This window comes from Marmota monax, unplaced genomic scaffold (genome assembly GCF_021218885.2).
Source record: "Marmota monax isolate L192 unplaced genomic scaffold, Marmota_monax_Labrador192_F-V1.1 WCK01_AAM20220418_F8-fsc00022, whole genome shotgun sequence".
NCBI classification, from domain to species: Eukaryota; Metazoa; Chordata; class Mammalia; order Rodentia; family Sciuridae; genus Marmota; species Marmota monax.
In genome coordinates, this window is record NW_026695215.1 from 255,657 (window position 1) to 279,886 (window position 24,230).

Below are 24,230 nucleotides of genomic sequence, written 5' to 3' on the forward strand. Positions count from 1 at the left end.
TCTTTATTTTCCAAAAAAAGCCAAAAAGTTCCCACCATTATGTATATTTGTAATGAACCAGTAAAAAAATAGGGGTGGGGGGCAAAAGGCCTGCCCAGCTAAACAGGCAGTATGTATTTCAAACTTTATCCTTAACCAGAGATGGGTTATTTTCTTCCTTATATGCAGTCATACCCATTCTATCTTTTGAATAATATTCTAAATTATTTCTGATATAGTATTCCATAGCTTCATGTTTATCATATTCTCTAAACTAAAGTTTCTTAAATTAGTATTTGGATCAATTGAAGTCTGGAAGGAAATACAACAAACCAATAAGTTGTTTCTTATCCTTATACTTTTCTGTTTTCTTTATTTTCTATAACAAATCTACATAAATGATTATAAGGAGAATAATTTCTCTAGGATATCCATATTTAATAGGGCTTCAGGATTGGAAACTCTGGAATATGCGGCAGCATTTTTGATGTGTTTAGGTTTCTGTGAAGGGTTCAGAGCATTTGTCAGATTTTCAAAACACTTAATATTGCTAGGGAATATTTTGTGCCTAAAAGGACAAGCCTGATTAGGCACTCACGTAAGTGGTATATGAGAGAAATTTTCAACAATTATAATGATTCTTAGTGATATTTATCCAAGACTAGCTTATTTTAAGTAACCATAAGAATGATGGGACAGATCAGAGCCTAGCTGCTTCTGGCTTAGGAATTTCATAGTTTCAGTCCCTGTGCTCAAGTGTTGATTGGATTTCTCCACAAAGGAGTTTCGGTTTTGCTACTGAGTGGTTATTATGTGTCAGGCACTGTGCTAAGTATTTTTGGCACATTTTCTCATTTAACTTTTAGATACTATCAATATCTTCAGTTTAACAGAAAAGGAAATCAAAAGCTTAGATAGGTTAGGTAACTTGCTCAAGTCACGTGGCCATTGAGTGGGAGCTAGGATTCGGGTCTGACTTTCTGACTGGAGCATAGACTCTCAGAGTGCTTATATGCAGAGTGACCCTGGCTTACTTGAAGTGATAAGACAAAGGATTTTATATTTTATGAAGGTGTGAATAAATTTGATTTACCTTGAACTTAAATAGCAATGAGTCATCCTCTACTAAAATGTCATCTTTTAGAGTGTTGGCCAAAAATACATGTTGTAAGTTGCTTACTATTCAAAATCATTTTGTGCATTAGAAAATATGTTCAGAATTAATATTTATGGTTATAAGCACAAATGTGTACTAGATATATACATATTTTTAAGGTCTAGTACTTACTAGAATAGTACTATAGTATTAAGTATTATATTAATATTATATATTAATGTTATTAGTATTAAGTATAACCATTAAGGAACTCACCCCTTAATATTCAGAATTTTTAAATAGCAAACGCTAGTTGGCATTTTAAAAAACTTCCTTGAGCTGCCAATGTTCCATGTAGAAGTTGAAAATATTATTAGATATAAAACTCCTTACTGAATTCTTCATGAGAATTTCTCATTTGTCCTTAGTTTTGAATAATTATATTGAGAAACCTCTTTTATGCCTATTTTAAGAATTTGAGGGGGGAAAAGAAAGAATCACTATTGATACATGAGGTTTTCTTACGAGAATCTTTGTACATACCCTTTGGGTTGTTTAATTTTTCTCTCATATGAGCTCCAAACCTTATAACCTGTTACCTATATTTAAGTATTTGTAATAAGGTTCCTGTGTGTTCAAATAGGGTTTAAAGTTAAATCTACAGTAATAATACTGCTTAAAATAAGTACAAGTGAAAACCGTAAGAATTTGTTTGCTTTTCAGTTAAATTGAATTTGTTTGCTGATAAGTAGAAACTCAATTTTTTCAGTGCCATGATTAAGAATATACAAATAATTTCATAAGTCCCATCAGAATATGAAAATCATAGTTTTATTCTTCTTGATAATGCATTTGTATCCTAACTTCTTTAGTAGTAATATATCTGACTTTTCAAGATTAAAACTATGGAAAGTTTGGACAATAAGACCAAGTTTTCAACACAGTTACTATCTCAGCATTTGTATCCTCCTTTCCTGACTTTGTAAACATATATAATGTTCATAGTTGGAGTTGTGGTTGATAAGTAGCTTTTCAATAGTTTTAAAAATGCTTAATTAAAAACTAAAGTTAATACTGATAGGTGAATGGTTTGTAATTTGGACTGATGTGTGATACTTTGACATCTGTGATACTGTCCCTTCATATTTTTCTTCCTGCACCTTGTTGGTAGTTTCTACTCAGACTCCTTGGCAGGCTTTTTTTCTGTTTGTCCTTCTAAATAGTTTTGGAGTCCTCAGGATGCTGTCCATACCTTCTTCTAGCATTGTTCCTTATTCCAAGAGCACATTAGTGCCTGTGTTTATCTTCATGCTGTAGGCAGATGTGTGTTCTAGGCACTCACACCTGTTCCCTGCAGCCTAGGGCTCTCCTTGAATTTTCATTTCCCTGATCTCCCACAGCTCTCTGAACAAAGTGCTGCCAGTCTGCCAGTCTGATGAGTGTTTCTTCATCCTGTCCTATTTCCCATCCCCCTGTTCTTTCTACTTGGAACAATTTTTTAAATGTTCTTTTTTCTCCACGCAGCTATGACACTTTCTCTATTAAACATTTTTTCCTGACTCTAGATATTATTTGTTCCCCAAACATCCTCTAAAATCTTGCCCTATCTTAGCATTTGCCATATCTATAATTTGTATGTCTTCTGTATGTAAAATGTAAGCTCTAACCCTAGGGTTATATTTAGTTGATATTATAACTGCAGTGTCTGGTAAATATTTAAATATATTAAAATCCCTCTGAATGTAGCATCCCATAATTCAGTATCTGTAAAGAATATCAGAAATTAAATACAATTAGAAGCAAGAAACAAATGTAGAAATTGATCACCTATTCTAAGTCAGTTCATGATGTTTAAATTTTGGCCACTGTAATTTACCACTACAAATTATATAGGTAACATATTAAGTGTTTACCATGAGCCAGACACTAATGCATTATCTCCCTGAGTCCCATTACCTAGTCTTGTTTTTATCTCCTGAGAGGCCGAATAGCTTGCCTGAAGTCAGTATCTTTAAAGTGATGGAGTTGAGATTCAAGCCTAGATGTGACTCCAGATAAAAAGCCCTTTTATTCATTACCACCTCTCACAGCTTACCTTGAGTCTAGAATTATACATTTGTGTTGGAAGGGAATTTAGTGGCCCACTTGGATCATGTCAACAGTGTACCTTGCAACTTGTCATCTTTGAACACCACGTTTACCTTGGTCTCATGGTCATTTTTTAAAAATATCAGTTTCATGTTTAAACCTTTTATAAACTCTTCCTGTACGACAGAGAAGTTTAAAATGTGAAGCAGAAAACTCAGATGATTGCCATCATTTGAAGTACATTAAAGAATGTTAGCTGCACTACAAATTCTGTGGAAGGGTTGAAATGGTACATTGTCTAGTTACTTCTGTGTTTTTAGAGCTGCCCTAATAAGTAATATGGATTCCAGTTATTGGCCATGTAAGTCAACAATAAAAGTTATTTTTCAAAAATAGATGAGGAGTGCTCGCTTCCGCAGCACATTTACAAAAATTGGAACAATACAGAGAGAGAAGATTAGCATGGCCCCTGCACAAAGATAATAGGTGCATTAGTGAAGCATTCCATATTAAAAACAAAAATGGATAAAGAGAGCTGGGTGCAGTAGTGCATGCCTGTAACCTCGGGGGCCTGGGAGGCTGAGGCAGGAAGATCATGAGTTCAAAGCCAGCTTCAGCAACAGTGAGGCACCAAGCAACTGTCTCTAAATAAAATGCAAGATTCTGGTGAGAACAAGGCTCAGTGGTTAAGTGTCCCTGAGCTCAGTCCCCGGTAACCCTCCCCATCCCCCCCCAAAATAAGGAGACATTGTTTAATATCTTAGTGATCATGAGGATATCTTCTTCACTTCTTAATTATTGTAACGATGTAATGTCCTCATGGGAGGTCTTTATTTGTGCCCCTATCCACCAAATAAAAAGTGAAGTATATCAGAATTTCTTCAGACTCCCATCTAGTACACCGAGAACTTCTACTTTTTTGCTGAAACACGTGCCAATTTGAATTATCTTCTTTATTAGACTAAACCTGCAAGCCTTTTTGGCCTTTGGTTCCTTTCACTTTCTCCTTTTAGATTGAAATTGGTCCACTCAGAGAACTCATAGATAGATTTACAGATGACTCTTCTCTAAATCAGTGATTCTTATGTGAAAAAGTCTTTGTCACTGTTTTTATCCAGAACATCAGTAGAATTTTTTTTAAACTCCACTTTATTTTCCATGAAGTTTTCCACTACTTTTACTGTGTTCCAATGGTAACTCTTCTGTCAGTTTCTAATAGTTTAAATCACTGTTAATTTCTTAGATCATTGTCCTGCCATCATAAGCCCAACATAACATCAAATCATGTCAAACTTACTAGATGCAACTAGGTAATAAAATATTATTACCTGTATTAAATATAAAATATTTCCAAATATTATGTCATATTCAATATTTTTCTTATGAGTTGATATTGAGTAATATATTTGATATTAACTCATATCAAACATGTAACTCATGCACAGTGTTATAATGTAGACCCTTGAGTCTTTAAGGTTTAATTCAAGAGAGAACATCTGATAAAAACAACAAAAATGTGGAAGACTCAGAGAGGTGATGCCTATTGGCAAGAAAGGAAGAGGGCCAAGAGAGCAAATGAGGCATACCATTTCAGATGACAGTCTCCATCTGGCCTCTAAATTGATTTTAACAAACTCCAGGTCATGATAAAAATTAAGACTTAATCATAAAAGATTTTACACAGACATATGCACATCATTGTAAAATTCAGTCATGTCTAAACTGTATAGTTGTTATTCCTATAAGAAATCAAGGACATGGATCTAAATTGAAATGAGAAAAGGTTGTTAGCTGTTAAAAACTTTTTGTCACTGATAGTATATTTATTACAGTTCTTATTGAGTGAAAAACTATTATAGTAGTCCTATTTTATACTTTATTGTTTACACCATAATCCCTTTTTGACATAGGTAATTGTAAAGCAGTGATTGACAAGGACAGGAAGTGGTTTAAAAGCAAAACAATGCTTTATCCCACAGTTTTTTATTTGCTTTCAGTTGGAATTTGTTGAAATTTCACATGAAAGTATTACCTGGGATATTTTAGTTACACAATTTTTTGGAAACTTTTATGTTGAATTAAATTAATCCAGATATGTTTCAGCAACCTATGAAAAAATTTCCCCAAGTAAGTTAAGAATATTTTATTCTAAACAATGCAACTTTGAGACTCTAGAGGATCAGTAAGAGCTTTATTAATGTTCAGTCCACATGAATTTTGTGTTTACTAAGTCATGTTATTAATTTAAATCTCAGGTTGAACAAATTTTATTAGCATGCATTCTGTGACTGTATTAAGTCTTTAACATTAGACTAATTGAGTACAAAATATCAAGTAAATTTATTACAGCATAACTTGGATTGTTTAAATCTTTTGGTGAGACATAACTATAAAACCTTTTTCTCAGTACTGATTGATTTGTATTTATACCTTGCTGCCTCGGGAGCTTGACTTTTATTTAACTTATAATTTAAGATACACTGGGGAAGTAGCCCTTATAAAGTGTCAGAGCTCAAATTGATACAAACAATAGAAGAAACCAGTTGAGGTTTGTTTCCCATGGTAACGGCCTCACTAGTCCTTAACAGCAGTCCTTCAGGTATATAAAACTGTGACCCCATTGTATATATAGAAACTTGTTAGGATCACCCCACTAGTGAGTGGGTAGGGTTTGGATTTTAAAGCAGCTTGTCTTCTTTCAAAGCCTGTGCTTTGAAATACTTCTTGGAGAATTCAGCTTTTTTACTTAGGCAACTTCTGAGCGGTTTTATCTCCCAGAATGTGTGACCCCAGCATGAAATAGAGAACAAAGGGGACTTCAACCAAGTGGTAGTAAGCTGATGACCTAGATAGCTTTATGCGTTTCAAGGCATACATTCACCACCAAGGCATACATTCACCATGCTCTCTTTATGTTTTTTGGAAGTGATTCTTTGCTGAGAGCTCTAAGTTGGTAAGATTTTCTTTTAAACATTCCAAATGCAAAACATTCATGGATTTATTAAAAGTAAAGGTCAGATTTTTCCCCAATACAGTATTCTCATTGTATTAAGGAGCAATGACCATGCTTGATGCTGTGCCTTAGTCTAAACGAGAATCAAGCAACTGTCTCTTTAAAAACCTCTTGTTACTGTCTTATTCTGGGTTTAACTGTTTTGAAACAAATCCCTTGACAACCTTCATTTTATTTATTGCCATCCCTGGACAGTGAGGACAGATTAGAAAGGAATATAAAATAGCAAAGAAAAAACAAATTAACTTTGGAACCAAAAATGGGCTTTGGTTATTAATCCTAATGGCTAGTCTTAATATAATTTTACTTTCTCATATATATTGTCCATAAAATTCGAGGTTTTTTTTTTTTTTTTGGTACCAGGGATTGAACCCACAGGCTACTGAGCCACATCCACAGCCCTTTTTTTTTTTTTTTTTTTTAGTTGTTAATGGACTTTTATTTTATTCATTTATTTATATGTGGTGCTGAGAATCAAACCCAGTGCCTCACACATGTGAGACAAGCACTCTACCACTGAGCTACAATCACAGCCCCTCCACAGCCCTTTTAAATTTGAGACAAGGTCTTTCTGAGTTGCTCAGGGCCTTGCTAAATTGCTAAGGCTGGTTCTGATCCTCCTGCCCCAGCCTCCTGAGCTGCTGGGATTGCAGGCATGAGGCACCACACCTGGCTAGACTTTTTCTTTAAAGCTATTTTAAATGCCATCCCTGTACCTTCAAGAAATAGGCATAAAGGAAATTGTTAGCTAAAAAATGACCAGAAGCTATTGATATGCTCTTCATTGGTATTTGGATTTTGGTATACAGTGGAATAGTCTTATATTCACTTCATTCAAGTGTCATTATATAAATGTAATTGAGAGGATTTCTTTGGAAATGGCTGCTTAGTTGAAAAATGCTACGACTATGTAGAATGCTTAAGAAAGAGGAGGCAAATACGAGATATTAGATCATTAGCTTTCCAAAGAAGGGCAGTTTCTTCCTAACCCCGTGTTTTCTGTATTTCTTCTTCACATGTTGGTTTTTTCCAGTGGCCCTACTTATCTTCTCCTATGGTTTTAGCCACCTGCCAAATCTAGTCTTTTAGGTTGAGGACAAGTGCTAGATACCTGTTTCTTATAGCTTCTTTCGGTAGTCCTCCACCTGGATCTCTATTTCAGATGGAACATAAACGTCGTGTTCTTATCGGTAAGATTCCCAGGTTTCTCCACTATGCACTCCCCCCTTATCCCACCCATATCTGGCTGCCTCCATATTAGGACACACTGACCATCTCCCTGCTGGTCATTGCTCCAGCTCAGAAACCCCAGTCCTCCTTGGCATTTTCTTCATCCATAGGTGAATCCCTTTCCTCCACCATCTCTCTAACCTCACAGATTCACCATACTTCTGTTGTTTAAAAAAAAAAAAAAAAAAACTATTCTCCTTGACCTCAGTATAGCACTTTCCCAAACTGTGATCATGCATTTTTCAGTGTTCTGCTATCCGCAGTTCTGCTTTCCCCTTGTTTACTTCAATAACTTTTTCCCAAGACTTATCTTGAATATGACTACTAACTTTCCTCTGTCCAACTCTAACCCTGAAAAAAAAGGAATGAAAAATAAACTATTTATATGACTCCATTAAGTTCCATAAAACTCTGAAACTAAATGATTAAAAAAAAGTCCATACAAAAACAAAGACGTTGTGTCCGCCAAAAACTAAAAAATAAATATTTTTAAAAAAAATTCTCTCTCTCTCTCTCTCTCTCTCTCTCTCTCTCTCTCACTCTCACTCTCACTCTTTAAAAGAAAAAAATTTTTTTTTTTTTTAAAAAAGGACATATTACTTGAGGTGAGGCCAAGCTGTAATGTGGATTTACTAATTCCACATCTAGTGATCTTTCACTAATGGTTACTGCCCAACTTAATATTCTTGCAGCCAGTATTTGTTGAATGTCAGTCATTGTGTAGAGAATACTGAGTGGCATCTGTCATTTTTTTTTAAGATATTTATTTTTTAGCTGTAGTTGGATACAATACCTTTATTTATTTTTATGTGTTGCTGAGGATCAAACCCAGGGTCCCGCACATACTAGGCAAGCACTTTACCTCTGAGCCACAAACCCAGCTCCAAATCTGTTATTTTTATAGGAGTGTCACCCAGAAAGATAAATGCTACTGAGATTTGGCTATATAGGAGATAGGAAGTGAAGTTTGTGTACAATCTAGTCCACCGTGGTGGTGCAGATTTGTAATCCCAGCAGCGTGGGAGGCTGAGGCAGGAGGATCGTGAGTTCAAAGCCAGCCTCAGCAACTTCAGGGTCCTAAGCAACTCAGTGATACCTTGTGTCTAAATAAAATAGAAAATAGGGCTGGAGTTGTGGCTCAGTGGCCTAGTGCCTAGTTCAATCCCTGGTACCCACCACCCAAAAAAGGAAATAAACATTTAAATAAATAAGTGTAAAGCTAGTTACTGATGGGGGCTATTTTTATGTCATTACTAAAGAATTTTGAGTTTTAGAAAGGTTAAGTGGATTTGGATATATCTAAGGGTGAAAGATTATCCAATGCTTGTTGGTTTCTGAAGTGAAATATAAATCTTAATATAGTTTCACTTTTTCGTTTTATTTTCCTTGACATTCTTTTCTATCATGTTCTTTCTCTAATTTTGTTCATTTTTATACAATTACATCATGAAAATTTCCCATGTTTTTCAGGTGATTTAAATGTTATTTTTCCCTTTAGTTAAGGAAAGGAATACTGTAATTAACCTTTTAAAGGAAAATTAACGTTAACTACAAACTATAAAATGGTTGTTAATCATAGTCCTTTCATTGGAAGTCTATCTTTATCCTTTTCCTAAACCACCTAAAATAATTTGACCTCTTATATTCATGCAAACTAAGAATTTTTGTTGGATTTATCTCCCTTTTTTAATTTAAATTTTGTATTTTCAAGGAAAGAGTCCCTTAAAATCAGTATTGAAAAATGCTTTATTACATTAAGGTTTACTTTAATCACTAAATTCTGATCTGAATTTTTAGAAGCTTGGTTAGCTATCAGCTTCTACCCCAGCAGACTAAAGGAATGGTTTTAGAATATCTAGAATGAATGTATGGAACTGTGTTCTACTTGTTCCTTTTCTATATAATTATAGTCAGTTGCTGTGAGCTAGATGTAATTCAGCAGAATTTAAAACCCTCTCTAATTCCTTTCCCGTTTTTCTCTGAGCTACCAATGTACCTCTAAGTCTAGGTGACTGTCAGTTGTGTTATTTTCTCCATCTCCAGGGAATGTTTTACAGTGCTCAGCAATGTGGTGTTGGATTCTTAATTTGACTTTAAACCTTTGTTATGTTTCCTTTGCTCCTCAGTAATTGAAATGATTCAAACCCTTTAGTATGTATCCATTACTCTCTAGTAATTGAAATGATTCTCTCAAAATATCATAACTTAGAAATGTAGAAATATAAACAGACGTGGAAAAATAAGGTTATGTTAATCTCATCCTTACCTTCTTTGGAAAGCATTTTTTAGTGTAACATCTAAGTTTATGTAGCCTGTTATATCATAGATGCTTACCTTAAATTTTGTCTATTTACTTATCATGTTGAATTTGAATAAATAGACATAACTGAGCCAGAGGCACAGTGGCACATACCTGTATTCCCAGTGACTTAGGAGGCTGAGGCAGGAGGATTGCAATTGGAGGACAGCCTCAGCAACTTGGTCTCACTAAATTGCTTAGGTTCTAGCTATCTCAAAATTAAAAAGAAAAAGGGGTAGGAAAAGGTGGTAAAACACCCCTGGCTTAAATCCCTAGTCCCAAAAGAAAGAAAGTGAGGAGAGCCATAGTGGGAATAATAAACATGATTGGTGTATTTTTAGGCAGCTATAAATCACCCTAAACCAAGGACCTGAATTTTACAAATCACAATATCACTTCTTGATCATTGTTTCCAGTGGTAAATATAGTACCTTATCTTACAGAATGAAGTAGCTCCTGGAGAAAGAGTTTATATCTCTTCCCTCCTTTTCCCTTGCTTCTGTTTCCTGTTGTTACTTTTCCTGTCTGCCATTTGTTCATGTCTTGAATATATGCTGCATAGAGTAATGACTCCTTCATGAGTTATTTTCATTTTGAATATATTTTTCAGTATTTCCCAAAAATGTGATACAATTAGTCTGTCTTCTCTATTCTGTCCTCCATTTGTCCACCTTCCCAACAGGTAAACACTTAGCTCATGTGTGTTATTTCACAGTTTATGCACATAAACGCAAATACGATATATATTATCCCTTCATGTAACTGACAATATATTGAGCATATCTCTGTACCTTTACTTAAAGATCTCCAGGTGTGCTGCTGCTCCCATCTCAATACATAGAAAAACATCTTCATGTTTTCAATAGGTATATACTCTTAAACCCAGTAGATGGCTGAGCCATGATTTATTTAACCAGCTTCCTGTTGACAGAAACCTTGCTGTTCTAAACAATGCTGCAATGAGTGTCCTTATAAATATGGTGTTTCCTGTGTATGTAAATATCTGTAGGATAAATTCTCAGATGTAGGATTGTTGGTTTAAGGGCGGATGAGAGTTGGGTGGGGAATATGTATTGGAAGTAGTATTGAATTATAGTTTTGATCTGTATTTTTATCATGTTTGAAATTATTTTTTCATGTGTTTCTTGTGGACTGTCAGTATGAATTCTCCAAATTTTTTGTTGGGCTCCTGGTCTTAGACTTCTAGAAGCACTTTATATTTTAGGAAAATTGCTGAAGAAGGTTTTTATTTTTCTATATTTTCAGGAGTATATAGAGACTCTGAAGTATTAATGAAATGCTCCTTAATATGAACAATATAGTTGGATTTGGACCAAGGGGATCTGAGGTAGAAAAGCGACTTTGTGTTGATGCATACTTTTTAAAGTATACTCTTTGATGTATTTTTTACCATGAGAATGTTCTTTTTTGAAAAAAATTTTATTTTGAAGTAATTGTAGACTCACAAGAAATTGTAAAAAAGACAACAATGGGGTAGAGTTTTTGTACACTCTTCTCCCAGTTCCTCTCACTGATAACATCTTGCCTGACCACGGCACAGGGCCAGACCAGGAAGCTGATATTAATGCAGTCCACTGCATGTGTCCTCTTTTCACGTGTTTCTTATTTCCACCTCCTGACCAGAAATTTGGCCTAAAATTGACTGGATGAATATAAAATATGCTGAAGGCATCGGTGACCAGTGTTTTTGTAGAAATGATGACACTATCCATCATTGCATAAATATTTAGCCTTTGTTTGTTTGTGGTGCTGGGGGTCAAACCTAGGGCCTCGAACATGCTAAGCAAGTGCTCTGCCACTGAGCTACACCCCAGCCCCCCAGCTTGGTTTTTAATCACTTTTTGGTAAACACTTTTCATCATACCACTGTAAGAGTGGCTACTTAAGAAAATACTAATGTAAGGTTTGTAAATAGCCATTTACCTGCTTGCTCAGGGTGAATAATTTCTTTAAAATCACTTATCTTGTGTTACTAATAAAAATCATGGGGCATTTTTGTGGGGGTTTTTTAATCACAAAATTAAGCAGATTGTTTTACATTAGTAGAATTTATCTTCAGAAATCAGAGTACATAAATTTTTTAAGTTCTTGGCTTAATTTACTGTTAATTTCATCTAGTAATTTATTCTTAATAATAGAAGTTTGTGTTTTGCCAGAGGTTAATTCTGTATGAATTAAAATTAATCTAGATGCTTTAGAAATAAGAATTTCTATTTTCTCTTATATTAAACTGTAAATATTCTGTAGTCCTCTCTTACAGAAGAGGGGTGAATTTTTTTAAATTATGTTTAACTTTCACAACCTTGCTGAACTATACATTCATTAGATTTACTTTTTATAATCTGCAACTTATGACTTTTTCCCCATGGATTTTTTTTTTTTTTTTTTTTTTTGGAGAACAGGCAAACTGTTACTCAGGTTAGAATTACTGTTTGCCATTTGGTAGTAATGATGTATTATTATGATTGTGATTCATAGAAAGTTTAGAAGGGTCTTTGAGTGAAGCAGGATAAATTTTTTACAGTTTTATATTTATCTGTCTCTAGCTTTCTGACAAACCAGAACAACAGTTTGCTTCTTAATGAATAGGTAAACTACACTGGCTGTGCAAAGACCATTGAGCAAGAGCCTTTTCTAAGAAGTTTCCTCCCTTATCCTCAGAGCTGAACCTCTTCTGGGAATGTGCTAGATAAGATAAATGGTATTACAAATGTGGTTTGATCTTTGGATCTATGCTTATGGCATCACAGTTCATATTTGGTGTTTAGTTAAAGCATTCTTCATAGTATGTGTGACTTGGGGTCTATTCTAGGTCACAGAGCGCTGCTTTCCTTCTTGATAGCCTTACTGTTTTAGAAGGAAACCTATTTTGACATTAGATCTAGGTTTGAATTCTGTTCTTAGCAGTGTGTCTTTGAGCAAGTTACTTGGCTTATTTGTAAAACAAGAATGTTGCTCAGGCTTAATCATAAGAATTAAATAATTTGTGCCTGCCATAAAATGTACAGTGATTAATTATTATTTTCCTCTACCGTATTGCTTTGTTAATTAGCATTTGTATAGAGAAGAGGACAGAAGACAAAGTAGTCAAAATATGTCCACTTGGGGAAAATTTTGCATTGGTCTTATTTTAGACAAATAACTATGATTATCTGTCCACATCACTACAGATAAAGATAAAAGTTGATTTCTCATGAAGAGTTTTTTTTTTTTTTTTTTAAATGTGAAATCAAGTTAGATTATCCTTGCCTTCACTGATTTTAACTTGTGAAGTAGAGGTTCTTACCTACCCAGCCGCATTTCTTAGTGAGGTTGCAAGGGCTCTCCTAAATATTAAGGAGATCTCAGAAACAAATCTATGGTGGGAGCCAGTGGGATAAGTTAGAAGAGCACAGGAAGCTATGCTGTCTTCTCCCAGCATTGATACCTTCAGTTTGACTTCTCCTGTAAATGTGTTGGCAGTTGGCTTTATTTACTAAATTCAAGCTCATTTGGTTCTTATAGGGCAGTTCTCGTAAGTAAAAAATTATCATATAAAAGGTAATACATTCATTCTTACTATCTTTGCACAGTTCTGTTTTTCTGTTCATTTCTTCCATATCTGCAAATTTTAATTTATGTGTAAATGCTATCAAGGTCCATAGTAAACAGAAAGTTTCTTTTTTAAAATTATCCTTTGGCTTTATTCAGCACTTACAGTGTACATAATAGTAGTTTAAAAGGGAAGATTCTAAACTCTTCATGTTCCCCATGCTTCTGAGGCAGTAATTATAGCACTTGGTTTGAAATTTATTTGTTTCAATTTGAGTATGGCTGTACATATGCACACCATTTCATCTAAAGCATACGGTTTATTCTTAACTGCCTTTGGGGTACCTAATTGTATACTTGGTATATGTACACTCTGATGAGAGTACTAAAAAGAAAGACAGGAAGCCTTCCCTTAGGTACCTTAACCATCAAAATATGAAACTGCTTAACCATCAAAATATGATGTGATGAATACAATAATAAAAGTTGTGATACTATAACATTAGGTGAGGAAAAGAAACTTGAAAAGGAGTTATTCATTTAGTTTTATTAATCTTTCTCATATTAAAAACTAAATCACTATTAACTTTGAACACCATAGAATACACCTTTCTACCCTCATTGATAAGGTATTTTTAAACCTTACTCTTGGATATTGAAATATAATAGTACCCTCTTTTTGCTAAAGAGTGCCATATTGATATCCTTATTATAAATCTTCTGTTTAAAGCAATGGTTCTCAAACATTAGTTTATCAGAATCACAAGGAGGGTTCCTATCAGTAGCCCCATCCCAAGAGTACCCAACTCGGTAGGTCTAGAGTAGATCCAGGTATCTCCATTTCTAGTGAGTTCCTAGGTGATGCTGATCCTCTGATCTAGGAGCTTCACTTTGAAAACTATGGATTGATCAAAATTCAAAAAATTGGCTAGACCTGGTGGTGTGCATCTGTAATCCTGGAGACTTGGGAGGCTGAGGCAGGAGGATCACAAGTCTGTGGGACCCTCAGCAATTTAGACCCTGTCTCAAAATTTAAAAGCGGAGTTAGGGGGCTTGGATGTAGCTCAGTGGTAAAGTGCCCCTGGAGTCAGTCCCCATAACCCAAACTAATAAATGTTTTTGGATGGCTTCCCAGTGTCATCCAGTGTTTGTTTCAGATCTGATCACTACCATTTCTAATTACAGCCAGTATACATTTGAGCTCTTATGTGCCAAGCACTGTATTCACATCTTCACAGAAGTGAAGATATGGAACCTCCTGAAGAATTTAGCCAAAGGAACCACACATGATAGCACATATCTATAATCCCAGCAACTCAGAAGGATGAGGCAGGAGGATTGCAAGTTTAGGACCAGCCTTGGCAATTTAGCAAGGCCCTTACGCAACATAACAAGATCCTGTCTCAAAATAATAATAGAAAGGGATATGGTTCAGGGTTCAGTGATATAGTGCCCTGAGTTAAATCTCCAATACAAAAAAAAAAAAAAAAAAGGTGTGTGTGGGGGGGAGATCAGCCTAACAGGATCAACGGTGGCAGTATTATAGTGGTAAAAATAATCATTATTATGTATTGAATGCTCAGTGTGCTAGGAACTATTTCAAGTACTACTAAAACTCATTTAATCCTCACAAGATTTTCATGAATTAGTGCATATAATCCTTATTTTAGATGAAAAAAATTGTAAATGTTAAATAATTTCTAAAAATTCACACAGTGAGTATATGGAGGAGCCAGAATTTGCTTTTCTACCTTCCTGCATTGCAAAAAAAAAAAAAAAAATGTGAATATTGGTGGACTGCAGGAGGAATGGAATAATTGACTCTGCTTAGAAAAGGTATCAGAGATGGCACTGGAGAATCTTAAGGAATAAGTGGAAGACAGTTGCACTTCCAAATGAGGGAGCATTTTCTTCAAAGCCAAAGAAACCTGAGAGAGCTTGTATTCCTCAGATTGTAGGTAGTTATATAAGACCATAATGCAGTAGGCCAGATGGAGTGTAAGAACTAAAAAGAGACCATATAAGGCATAGGTCAAGGTCATGAAGAATTTTGTATACCAACCTTGAAATTTTTATATTAGAATTAGGGATATTTTTCCTCCCCCCCCCTTTTATTTTTCCTTCTATAACTGTCATCTCTGTAAGCCAGTGGTTCTCAAATATGGTCAGGTAGCAGAATCAGCATCATCTAGAGCTTGTTAGAAATGCATATTGGCTGGGGATATAGCTTAGTTGGTAGAGTGCTTGCCTCGAATGCATAGGTCCTGGGTTCAATCCCCAGCATCCCAAAAAAAGAAAGAAAGAAATGCATATTGCTTGGTCTACCCTATTCCTGCTGAATCAGAAACTGGTGGGTGGGCGGAGCCCACTAGTCTGTTTTTACCAAACCTCCAGATGACTGTATGCTAGCTTGAGACCACTGCATTAGGTTACTGAGTAAAGTAACAGCAATCAGAGTAGTCACAGGTCATTATAGTATTAATAATCATGTCTGTGACTGATTTAATTCTATTAAGAGTACAGCACTCAACAGACTAGAACTACTAACCCATAAAGTCCCGAGTTTTCAATTCTGTAAATATTTCCACAGAATTACACATGTACATTAAAAAAAAGTGGCAGTAATATTCTAGAGCTTATAAATATTATATTAATATTATAATCATAATTACATTTTTAGTAGCAGAATATATGATCACCTATCATATACTTAAATATATACAGCATTTAAGTTTTTGAGGTTTTCCACATCTAGTACAATGGGACAGAATGGGTTAGTACCTTTCAAGGGATATGTACCTATAATATTATGCATAAATTAGGATATGCATCTATATACCTACAACATTATTCATATCTTGTAAGCCAGTTTCTAATGTGAAAGAAATCAAGGACAAGAGTTTTTAAATTAACATTCAAAGAATAGCATGGTAACTATTCCTTTGCTACAGGATTTTAATCATTTAAAAAGAAGCAATAAACCATTTTTAAGAGTTTTTTGAGTTGTTTAAAACTGATATTAAGCTTAACATATCGAAGTATTTAAATAAAATATGTCAAAGGAATAGAATTAATCGAATCTTTCCTGGTAGAAATAAAAATATGGAAAGTATAATTAGAATTCTCAAGCAAATGCTCATCTAAATCCCTGTCACCATCTTTTTTTTGCCCAAGTATGGTTGGTTCTGGCACTGAATGTTACACTATATCCTCATAGTGTATATACTTCTGTAATTTATAGTTGCATATAGTCTTATTTTACTTTGTACAGCCCTCTACAAGCATTTAAAGCCCACTATGTATAAAGTATTTGTTAACGATCTGTATATCCTTTCCAGTTATTAGGTATACAAAACCCTTTTCATCTTAGAAATGGCAACAGCAATGAGTGAAACATTATGCTGTAATCAATGTGGTTAATGCTCAAATAAACAAAACATAGTGTTTTCCGTGTATTAATTCAATTTCTAAATCCGAGAGTTTCAGGGATTTAGAAGTGGAAAGTTCATTAAAGTTTTGACACCAACACCTTCATTTTATGAATGGGGATACTGAGGTCCAAGGAAGTTAAGTAGATGATTTGCTAATGGTCACAGGGGTGGGTAAGTGAGTAGCAAAACCAAATTATAACCAGATCTTCTTTGATCACAATCTAAAAGATACAACTACTTTGAACAATATATTTCTGAGGCTTAATCTGATATAACCATTTAAAGTAAAATAGTATTCTGGTATTTTAGTACCAAATTCTTCTGACTTTGTATATTTAGAAATGTTTTGTATAAAAATTATTTTAAAGACCTTTATATTTACATAATAAAGTTATCAGATGTTCTTTTACAAGAGTGATTTTTTTAAAACCTACTACTGTTTTTCAAAATTAATAAAAATACCAATAAGAAAATATAGAGTCTTCCTACTTTTATTACTTAGTACATGGGAGACTATAAACCACCAAAGAGGACAAATATTCAGCCTTCTAAGTCATTAGCAAACAAGTGCTGAAATAGCATTTGAATTTGGGATGTGTACGTCCTGGCTAGACTGCTTTCAGTTGCTTCCAGGAAAAACTGGTCTAACCCACATGCCTTATTAGGTGATTTTTGCCAGCAGGTAACCTATAATCAAAGCATGTAGGTCTACCAGAATGTTGAGTTCCTTGTTAACCAGCTGTGCCCCCAAAGCCCTCTGTATTGTTTTTAGAGGCCATCTCTAAATCATCATCTGAGTTTTAACACAACAAGTAATCACTGGGATTTCCACACGAGAGGGATGAGACTGATTGTAGAGTGAAGTGTAAGAGATAAAAGGGTACTACTCATTCAGACTATCCTTTGAAGACCACTGAAATGAGATCTTCTGAATAAAATTGAGAGTTACTTTTAAGGCAGCATATGCATATTGTAGGCAAATTATAAATGTTGGAACTACAAAGGAATTTGAGAAGTCATCCATTTACTGAGATCCTCTCTTTAATAGAACTCTGGAGTTTTGAAATTGGGAGAATAGACTTATTAATAAGCTATTTTAAGCAATCATATTTGGTTTTAAATAAAACAAATGTCTTTTACATTATTAAGAGTTGGAAGGGAGATTAAATTTTTTAGAATAATTTAATGAAATATTCTAATTTTTTCCAGTGCATCTGGGGGAGGTGTTGTAGCCATTGACAACAAAATAGAACAAGCAATGGTAAGTAAAAGTTTATAGTCCTCTAATTTCATAGATTGTGTGTCCTGTGAAACACTTTGTACTTATCAATTCTAGATAACAAAGATCTAATTTCTTAAAAGTTGACTAGATTATATTTTTTGGTAATGAGATTTAATTGAAAATGTTAGAACATTGAGAATTTTTAGTCTAAAGATACAAGCTGAGTAAATATTTCTCCCATTTGGACATGTTACATTTCATGCATCACGGTTGAGGAAGGGCCATTGGAAGGGACCAGTGAAATCACGCAGCTGAGCATGGTGATTTCATCAAAGGCCATGTCTCCATGAGCTTCAATGAGTGGACTGGTTTCAGGTTCTGGTTTCTGCTATTGCCATCATTTTTTTGGAGGGGGAGGGTGTTCCCTTAAAATACATTGATTCAAGAATATTTAAAGTAGCCAGGCATGGTGGCCCATGCCTGTAATCCTAGCAACTTGGTAGGTTGAGGTAGGAGGATCACAAGTTCAAAGCCAGTCTAAGCAACTTAATGAGATTGTCTCAGAAAATACAAAGGGATAGGATATATTTCAGTGATAAAGCACCCCCTGACTTCAATCCCAGCACCACAAGGAAAAAACAAAAAAAAATCATTATAAGTATAGATGAGCTATAAATAAGGACTCTTGATCTCAGACTGTTAGGAAAAATAAATTCTAAGATTTTAAAGTTGGAAATTACATTATCCATATCTTGTAAGCCTGTTTCTTCTGTAAAAGAAATCAAAGACAAGTGTTTGTTAGATTAAAAAATAGCATGGTATCTATTCCTTTGCTACAGGATTTTAATCATAAAAGAAGCAATAAACAATTTTTTTGAGTTTTTTCAGTTGTTTAAAACTGATATTAAAGCTTAACATTTTGAAGTAGTTAAATATGTTTAAGAATAGAGTTAACTCAATCTTGCCTGGTAGAAATAAAAATATAGAAAGTATAATCAGAATTCTCAAGTAAATGCCAGTCTAAATCCCTGTCACTTTATCTCTCTCTGAAGTAGTTCTGCGGCTGATTTAATATCATTTTTTCATTGGAGCATTACTCCAACATGTAAGCATGTGGTTTTTTTTAAACATTTTTTTTTTAATTCTAAGCTTAAATTGATTTGGTGGAGTGAATATTATTGGAAATCACCCAAAATTATGAAAAGAAGACTTTGATGGTGCATACATGTAATCGCAGCTACTTAGGCTGAGGCAGCAGGAGGATTGTAAATTTAAGGCTAGCCTGGGCAACATATCAAGAACTTGTCTCAAAAAGAAAAAAAACTGGGGACTTGCTGCTCTAGTTGAGAACTAGATTTTACTCAACCCATCACCCATAGGCCTAGTCATGATATAGCAGGAACATTAAAAGCAAGAGCAGTAAAACATATAAAAACACTGTGTTTATAAAAAACACTTTGTGTTTACAGGGCACCAAGTAGTCTAGAACCAAAAAGCAATGCCTTTTCCTTTCTATTTTTGATATTCCTAATTTTGTTTTTCACAGGATCTGGTGAAAAGCCATTTGATGTATGCAGTAAGAGAAGAAGTGGAAGTTCTAAAGGAACAAATAAAAGAATTAGTTGAAAGAAACTCTTTACTTGAACGAGAAAATGCACTGTTAAAATCTCTTTCAAACAATGATCAGTTATCCCAGCTCCCAGCCCAACAGGCCAATCCTGGTAGCAGTTCTCAGCAGCAAGCAGTGCTAGCACAGCCTCCACCGCCTGCGCAGCCTCCACAGCAGCCGAATGTCTCCTCAGCATAAGCTTTCTTAAGCCTCACTAAGGAAAACACTGACAGCAATCCATCTGTGTGCCACTGCTGTTCTTCCCACTTTATACGAAAGCAAGTAGCCATGCTTTGGTTGTGTGTTTGGCCTTTTCAGTATTAGACAATCATTCTACAAGAGCTTTTCCTCTCTAAGATGTCATGCAGCGCTTTCGATGTCCAGTTCTATGTCATCAGTACACACGGAGAATAATAGATGGGGTTTTCTAAAGCAAGCAGAAGTCTGCATTTCACCTGGTGCGCATGAGTAGGGTCTTTAAGAGTTTTGGTGGCTCTCCATGTTTCCTGTTACCATGGATTTACCTTGAGCCTTCTTACCACATTATAAGTAACAGTTCATCTAAAGAGCCACTTTTCTTTCAACATCAGTAACATTTGCCTACATAAGTTTTCATTTATTTGTGTTTTATTTATTACAGGGCTGCTATTTTCATAATGTACATGAACAATGTCACAGAACTTTTTTAATTTTTTTGAATAATTATAAATATCAGTAAAGGAATTGAAAGACAGGATTGCATTTAATAGATAAAACGTTTAGGCAATAATTGAACAAAAGAATCCTGGCATATTTCTAACACTAATGGCAATTTAGCTTTGGTATTTATTTTCAGTAGTAAAGACCCAGCTTGAATGTAAATTTTGTATAGTGTAAGTATGAAGAACGTAGTGCAGCTGTACAGGTAGTCACCAGTTATTGTGATATAATAAATAATTGGGCTATTTTGATGAAGAAAACTTTGTTCATTTGTTTCTACTTTCTAATAGAGAAATTGCCACGATTCCTCTGCTTTCTGACATTTCGTATGACTTTTCTTTTGGTTGGGAATAAAAAGCTGTGAAATTGTTCAACCTACTTTGTAACCAAAGAAGCAAAGCTGTGTAATGGAGTTTTGTTTTTTGATTTTTTTGTTTTTTGGGGTTTTTTTTGTTTTGTTTTTTGTTTTTTTTTTTTTTTATATATATATATATAATGCACATTCTTTATGTATTTTTATTTAGTGTTTTCTCGGTCACAATTTTCTTTGCTGTCTAGCATGATCTGCATGACCTATAATCTTTGAACCACTTTCGTACCTCATGTTTTTATCCAGCACTCTTATTGTAATATGTACTAGTCTGTGAACAATGTCAAATAAAAAAAGAACGAACAGGTGGTTTGGTGGAGCTGAGCTAGTGTGCAAAACGCTAGTTGTACAAAAACAAAAATGAAGTGAGCCATCTTTTGTTCATTTAAAATGGTGTTTTGAATTTCGTATGCAGAAAACGTTTTGTTACATTGCAGATTTTAATGTATTTAATAAATGCAACATGCAGATTAAGTGCAGTGTATACTGAGTATTTAAATTAAAATGTACATTTCATAAATACAGTTTCAAGAGAAAGCATCATTTTGTGTATACTAACACATTAAGTGTATGTCAGAAATTGATGTATAAATATATATTTTAACACATTTTCTGAAATTAAACTGCAGTTTTGTTGAAATATGTGGCTCTATATGTGTTCAAAATTTGACTAGATTTGTATTTTCACAGTTCAGAGTATTCCTTAAATGTGAAAACCTGTGTTGTTAATGATTTAATGATAGTTCTTAAATTTTCAAAGTAAATAATTTGAAGATTGCTAGAATGGTGAGCAATATTTGTACTCAATAATCATATTACATTAAGTAGGAAATCCTTGTCTACCAAAACTTTTACTTGAATTCAGAAAGGTGCCTGTAGAAATTAACGTGCTCTATCTATAGCCAGTGAACTAATCAGGAATTAATGAGAAATGGTAGTTACCTCTCCATGTTAAAGAGGATAAGTGTTCTTTATTTGAAATAAAAGCTTAATCAGATTATCCACAAACAAAAGGCATAAAATTGAGATGTACATGGGATTACCAAATATTTTATATTCTAGTTGTGCTGCAGGATGTATTTTCAGCGAACACATTTTTAATGTTAGTTCCTTCAAATATTTCTAGTTATTATCTATATAGGCTTGATAGTCACCCTAAGAACGTGAAGTAGAGCCACAGTGGGTGAGATAGAATGCGAAGCTTTGCTGTGGAAGTGTTAACCAAAAGATGTGCTGCGTGCACCCTTCAGTGCTAACAGTGAGTGCTTCACTCAGTCAAAGAAAAATATGCAAGAAAAGCTTGGAGAGCTGGGAATGTTGTCAGTGGGAGAGCACTTGCCTGGCACGTTCAGGGCCCTGCAGTTGTTGATCCCCAGCACTGGGAAGGAAAAAAAAAAAAGTTGCAATTTTCGTGAAAGTAAGAGATAAATTTTTGGTTCTGGGGACAGAAATATTTTATAAAGGATAGTAGCTGTGATCAAGAAAATTAATATGTTAAAGTTTAAAATGGTAACAGCAGTCACTACTAATGTTAAAAAGGAGAGGAAACCATTCACAGGAGAAATAAAGTGGTTTCTGAAGTTTCAACCTCTAGTAACCTAAGAAATACAAGTTAATATTTTTAACCAGTTGTTGTGTCTTTTAAATAACAGGGCTTAATGTAGTAAGTCAGGCTTTTCTGTGTACTTGAGAAAGAAATTTGGCAATAAGTATCAAGAGCCTTAAATACTAATAGTCTTTTCAGTTCAGTGATGTGAGAACTCATGGTGCAATGTCAGAAATACAAAATTATTGTGCCTGCCCTCTGCTTACTTTCTCCTTCCATCAGGACTCAAAATTCTCCCTTTAGCCCGGCACCTCCCACCCCCACTAAAAAAAAAGCTGCAAAGAGAAGTCCCTACATCCACACCTCCCGTGAGGCACACTCCGAACTCTAAAGTTGGGGATAAAGTGGAAAAGCTATTAGACTTGTATTTGGAAGTGCTGAGCATTCCCCCCAATGGGTTAGTTTGTTTAGGATCTTGAGTAACTTTCAGTTTTACCTTGAAGCTTTGGGTCTCTTGCTCCAAATAGAATATTAACTGGTTGAAATTCCAATTTGGGGGCAGTCTTATAGGTATGTCGTGTATCTCTAATTTCTCAATGCAGTGTCTACAGACTTGGGTGCTACATAAGTGTTCTGTTGGTTTATTTAGCCAACCAGGAATTCATAAAGTAGAAATTTTTCTAATACAGTTATATGTGTATAATTCAAATCTGATCTTCCCCAAAGAAAATTCATCTTATGTAATTCCAGTGTGATGTTGGAACTTGCAACATCTCAAAAAGACAACACGCCAAAAAAAAAAAAGTAGGGAGCTGAGATTAAATATTTAGTTATTTTAACTCATAATTAAGTTATAAATGAAGCTATTTAGCCCAGTGGTTGATATGATTGAGTTCTCTTCAATAATACTGTTAAAAAGACAAAGCTTAGTCCTCAAGATTTACAGTTTAAGGTTACAGACAACAGATACAAAGCAACAGTTGGGGGGAAAAACCTTACTTGGTACTTGTACAAAAGATGGCTTTGTCAGAGTAGGTTTCCTAAGAAGTGATATCTGAGTTTTAGGTTACAAGAGCCAAGTGGAAAGGCATTCCAAGCACAAGAAAACAGTGCTCAGGGGTTTAAAGCAGAGAGCATGAATAAGAGTCTTAAGTGAGCCCCAGAATTTCCTGGGAGACAGAGTGGCAGTGATGACCCCACTAGCCCTGGTGGTCTTGGCACCTATTCGAAAGCAAGAATAATTTATTGAATGGTTTTAAGCAGTATGATATGCTCAGATAGAGTGGCAGATGGGAAGTCGATTGCGGGCTGAAACTGGAAGCTAGGAAATAATTTTGGAGGGACAACAGGAATCCAGAGAAGAAATGATGAAAAGGCAGAGTTGCACAGGCAGTTCCTGTGAAGCTGGTGGAGGAAGTTTGTGTCGGGCCTTTCTGTGCCATTTTTCAATGGATGTTCCATTCCCAACATCAGATGTCTTGTTTCCTTGCCCTTTCAAGGAAAATCAAAGAGCCCCAACTCATACTTGAAAGTTTGAGTCCGTCTTTTATGTCCAACAGCCATATATTTCATATATCTATGAAATCAAAGTCTTTGTTTCCTGTTAAAAGAAATTTCAAGAATCTAATAAAAGAGTGGGGGACATGGAGGAACCTTGATGATCAATTTCTGCCTCTGTCAATTCAGCCCTAAAGGTTAATAAAATTTAATCCTTTTATGGTGACTAGGATTAGCATAATTTCAAAGCCTTTCCCTAAAGAGATGTTTCTTGCTCTCTGAAAGGATGAATGGCTTCTGGCTCCACTGCAGGTCCTGGTAACACTAGTCAGACTAGATTTTGCCAAGTTTTAGCCTTTTGTCCTTTGAGGGAGATCAATCCAGCAGACTTCTAGATCAGTCCCCAGCTCAGGCAGCAGCCCCCTACCACTGCCCTTCTCCAGCCTCCTAGTAATCCATGTTTTATTTTCTAGCAATACTACTCGTTTATTATTCTGTGAGGTACATTTGCACCAGCTTACCTTTTTTTGACATTCCAGAATATATCCTTGTCTCATTAATTCTGTACCAGGTCACAGAAATCCATACCGAGATCTGCT

At 34.8% G+C, this 24,230-nt stretch overlaps 1 protein-coding gene and 1 non-coding gene across 5 annotated transcripts in view; both read left to right on the plus strand.

Annotated features, from left to right (window-relative positions):
• Nucleotides 1-21,228, plus strand: part of Tsc22d2 (TSC22 domain family member 2) — a 48,419-nt gene extending 27,191 nt beyond the window's left edge. For 2 of the 4 annotated variants that reach the window (XR_006849073.2, XR_006849074.2), the window contains 2 exons: nucleotides 17,898-17,949; nucleotides 19,457-19,535. Coding sequence is in view for 2 of the 4 variants with exons in the window: in XM_046431312.2 (XP_046287268.1) it covers nucleotides 17,898-17,949; nucleotides 19,457-19,717 (313 nt within the window). In the remaining 2 variants the exon portion in view is untranslated. Of the gene's footprint in view, nucleotides 1-17,897; nucleotides 17,950-19,456 lie in introns of all 4 variants that reach the window. The other 2 variants (XM_046431312.2, XM_046431314.2) reach the window with 1 other exon arrangement.
• On the plus strand, nucleotides 3,567-3,677 carry LOC124084633 (U6 spliceosomal RNA). The gene has a single exon (XR_006849173.1). It is a non-coding gene; the product is annotated as a U6 spliceosomal RNA (small nuclear RNA).
• Nucleotides 21,229-24,230: the final 3,002 nt, after the last annotated feature.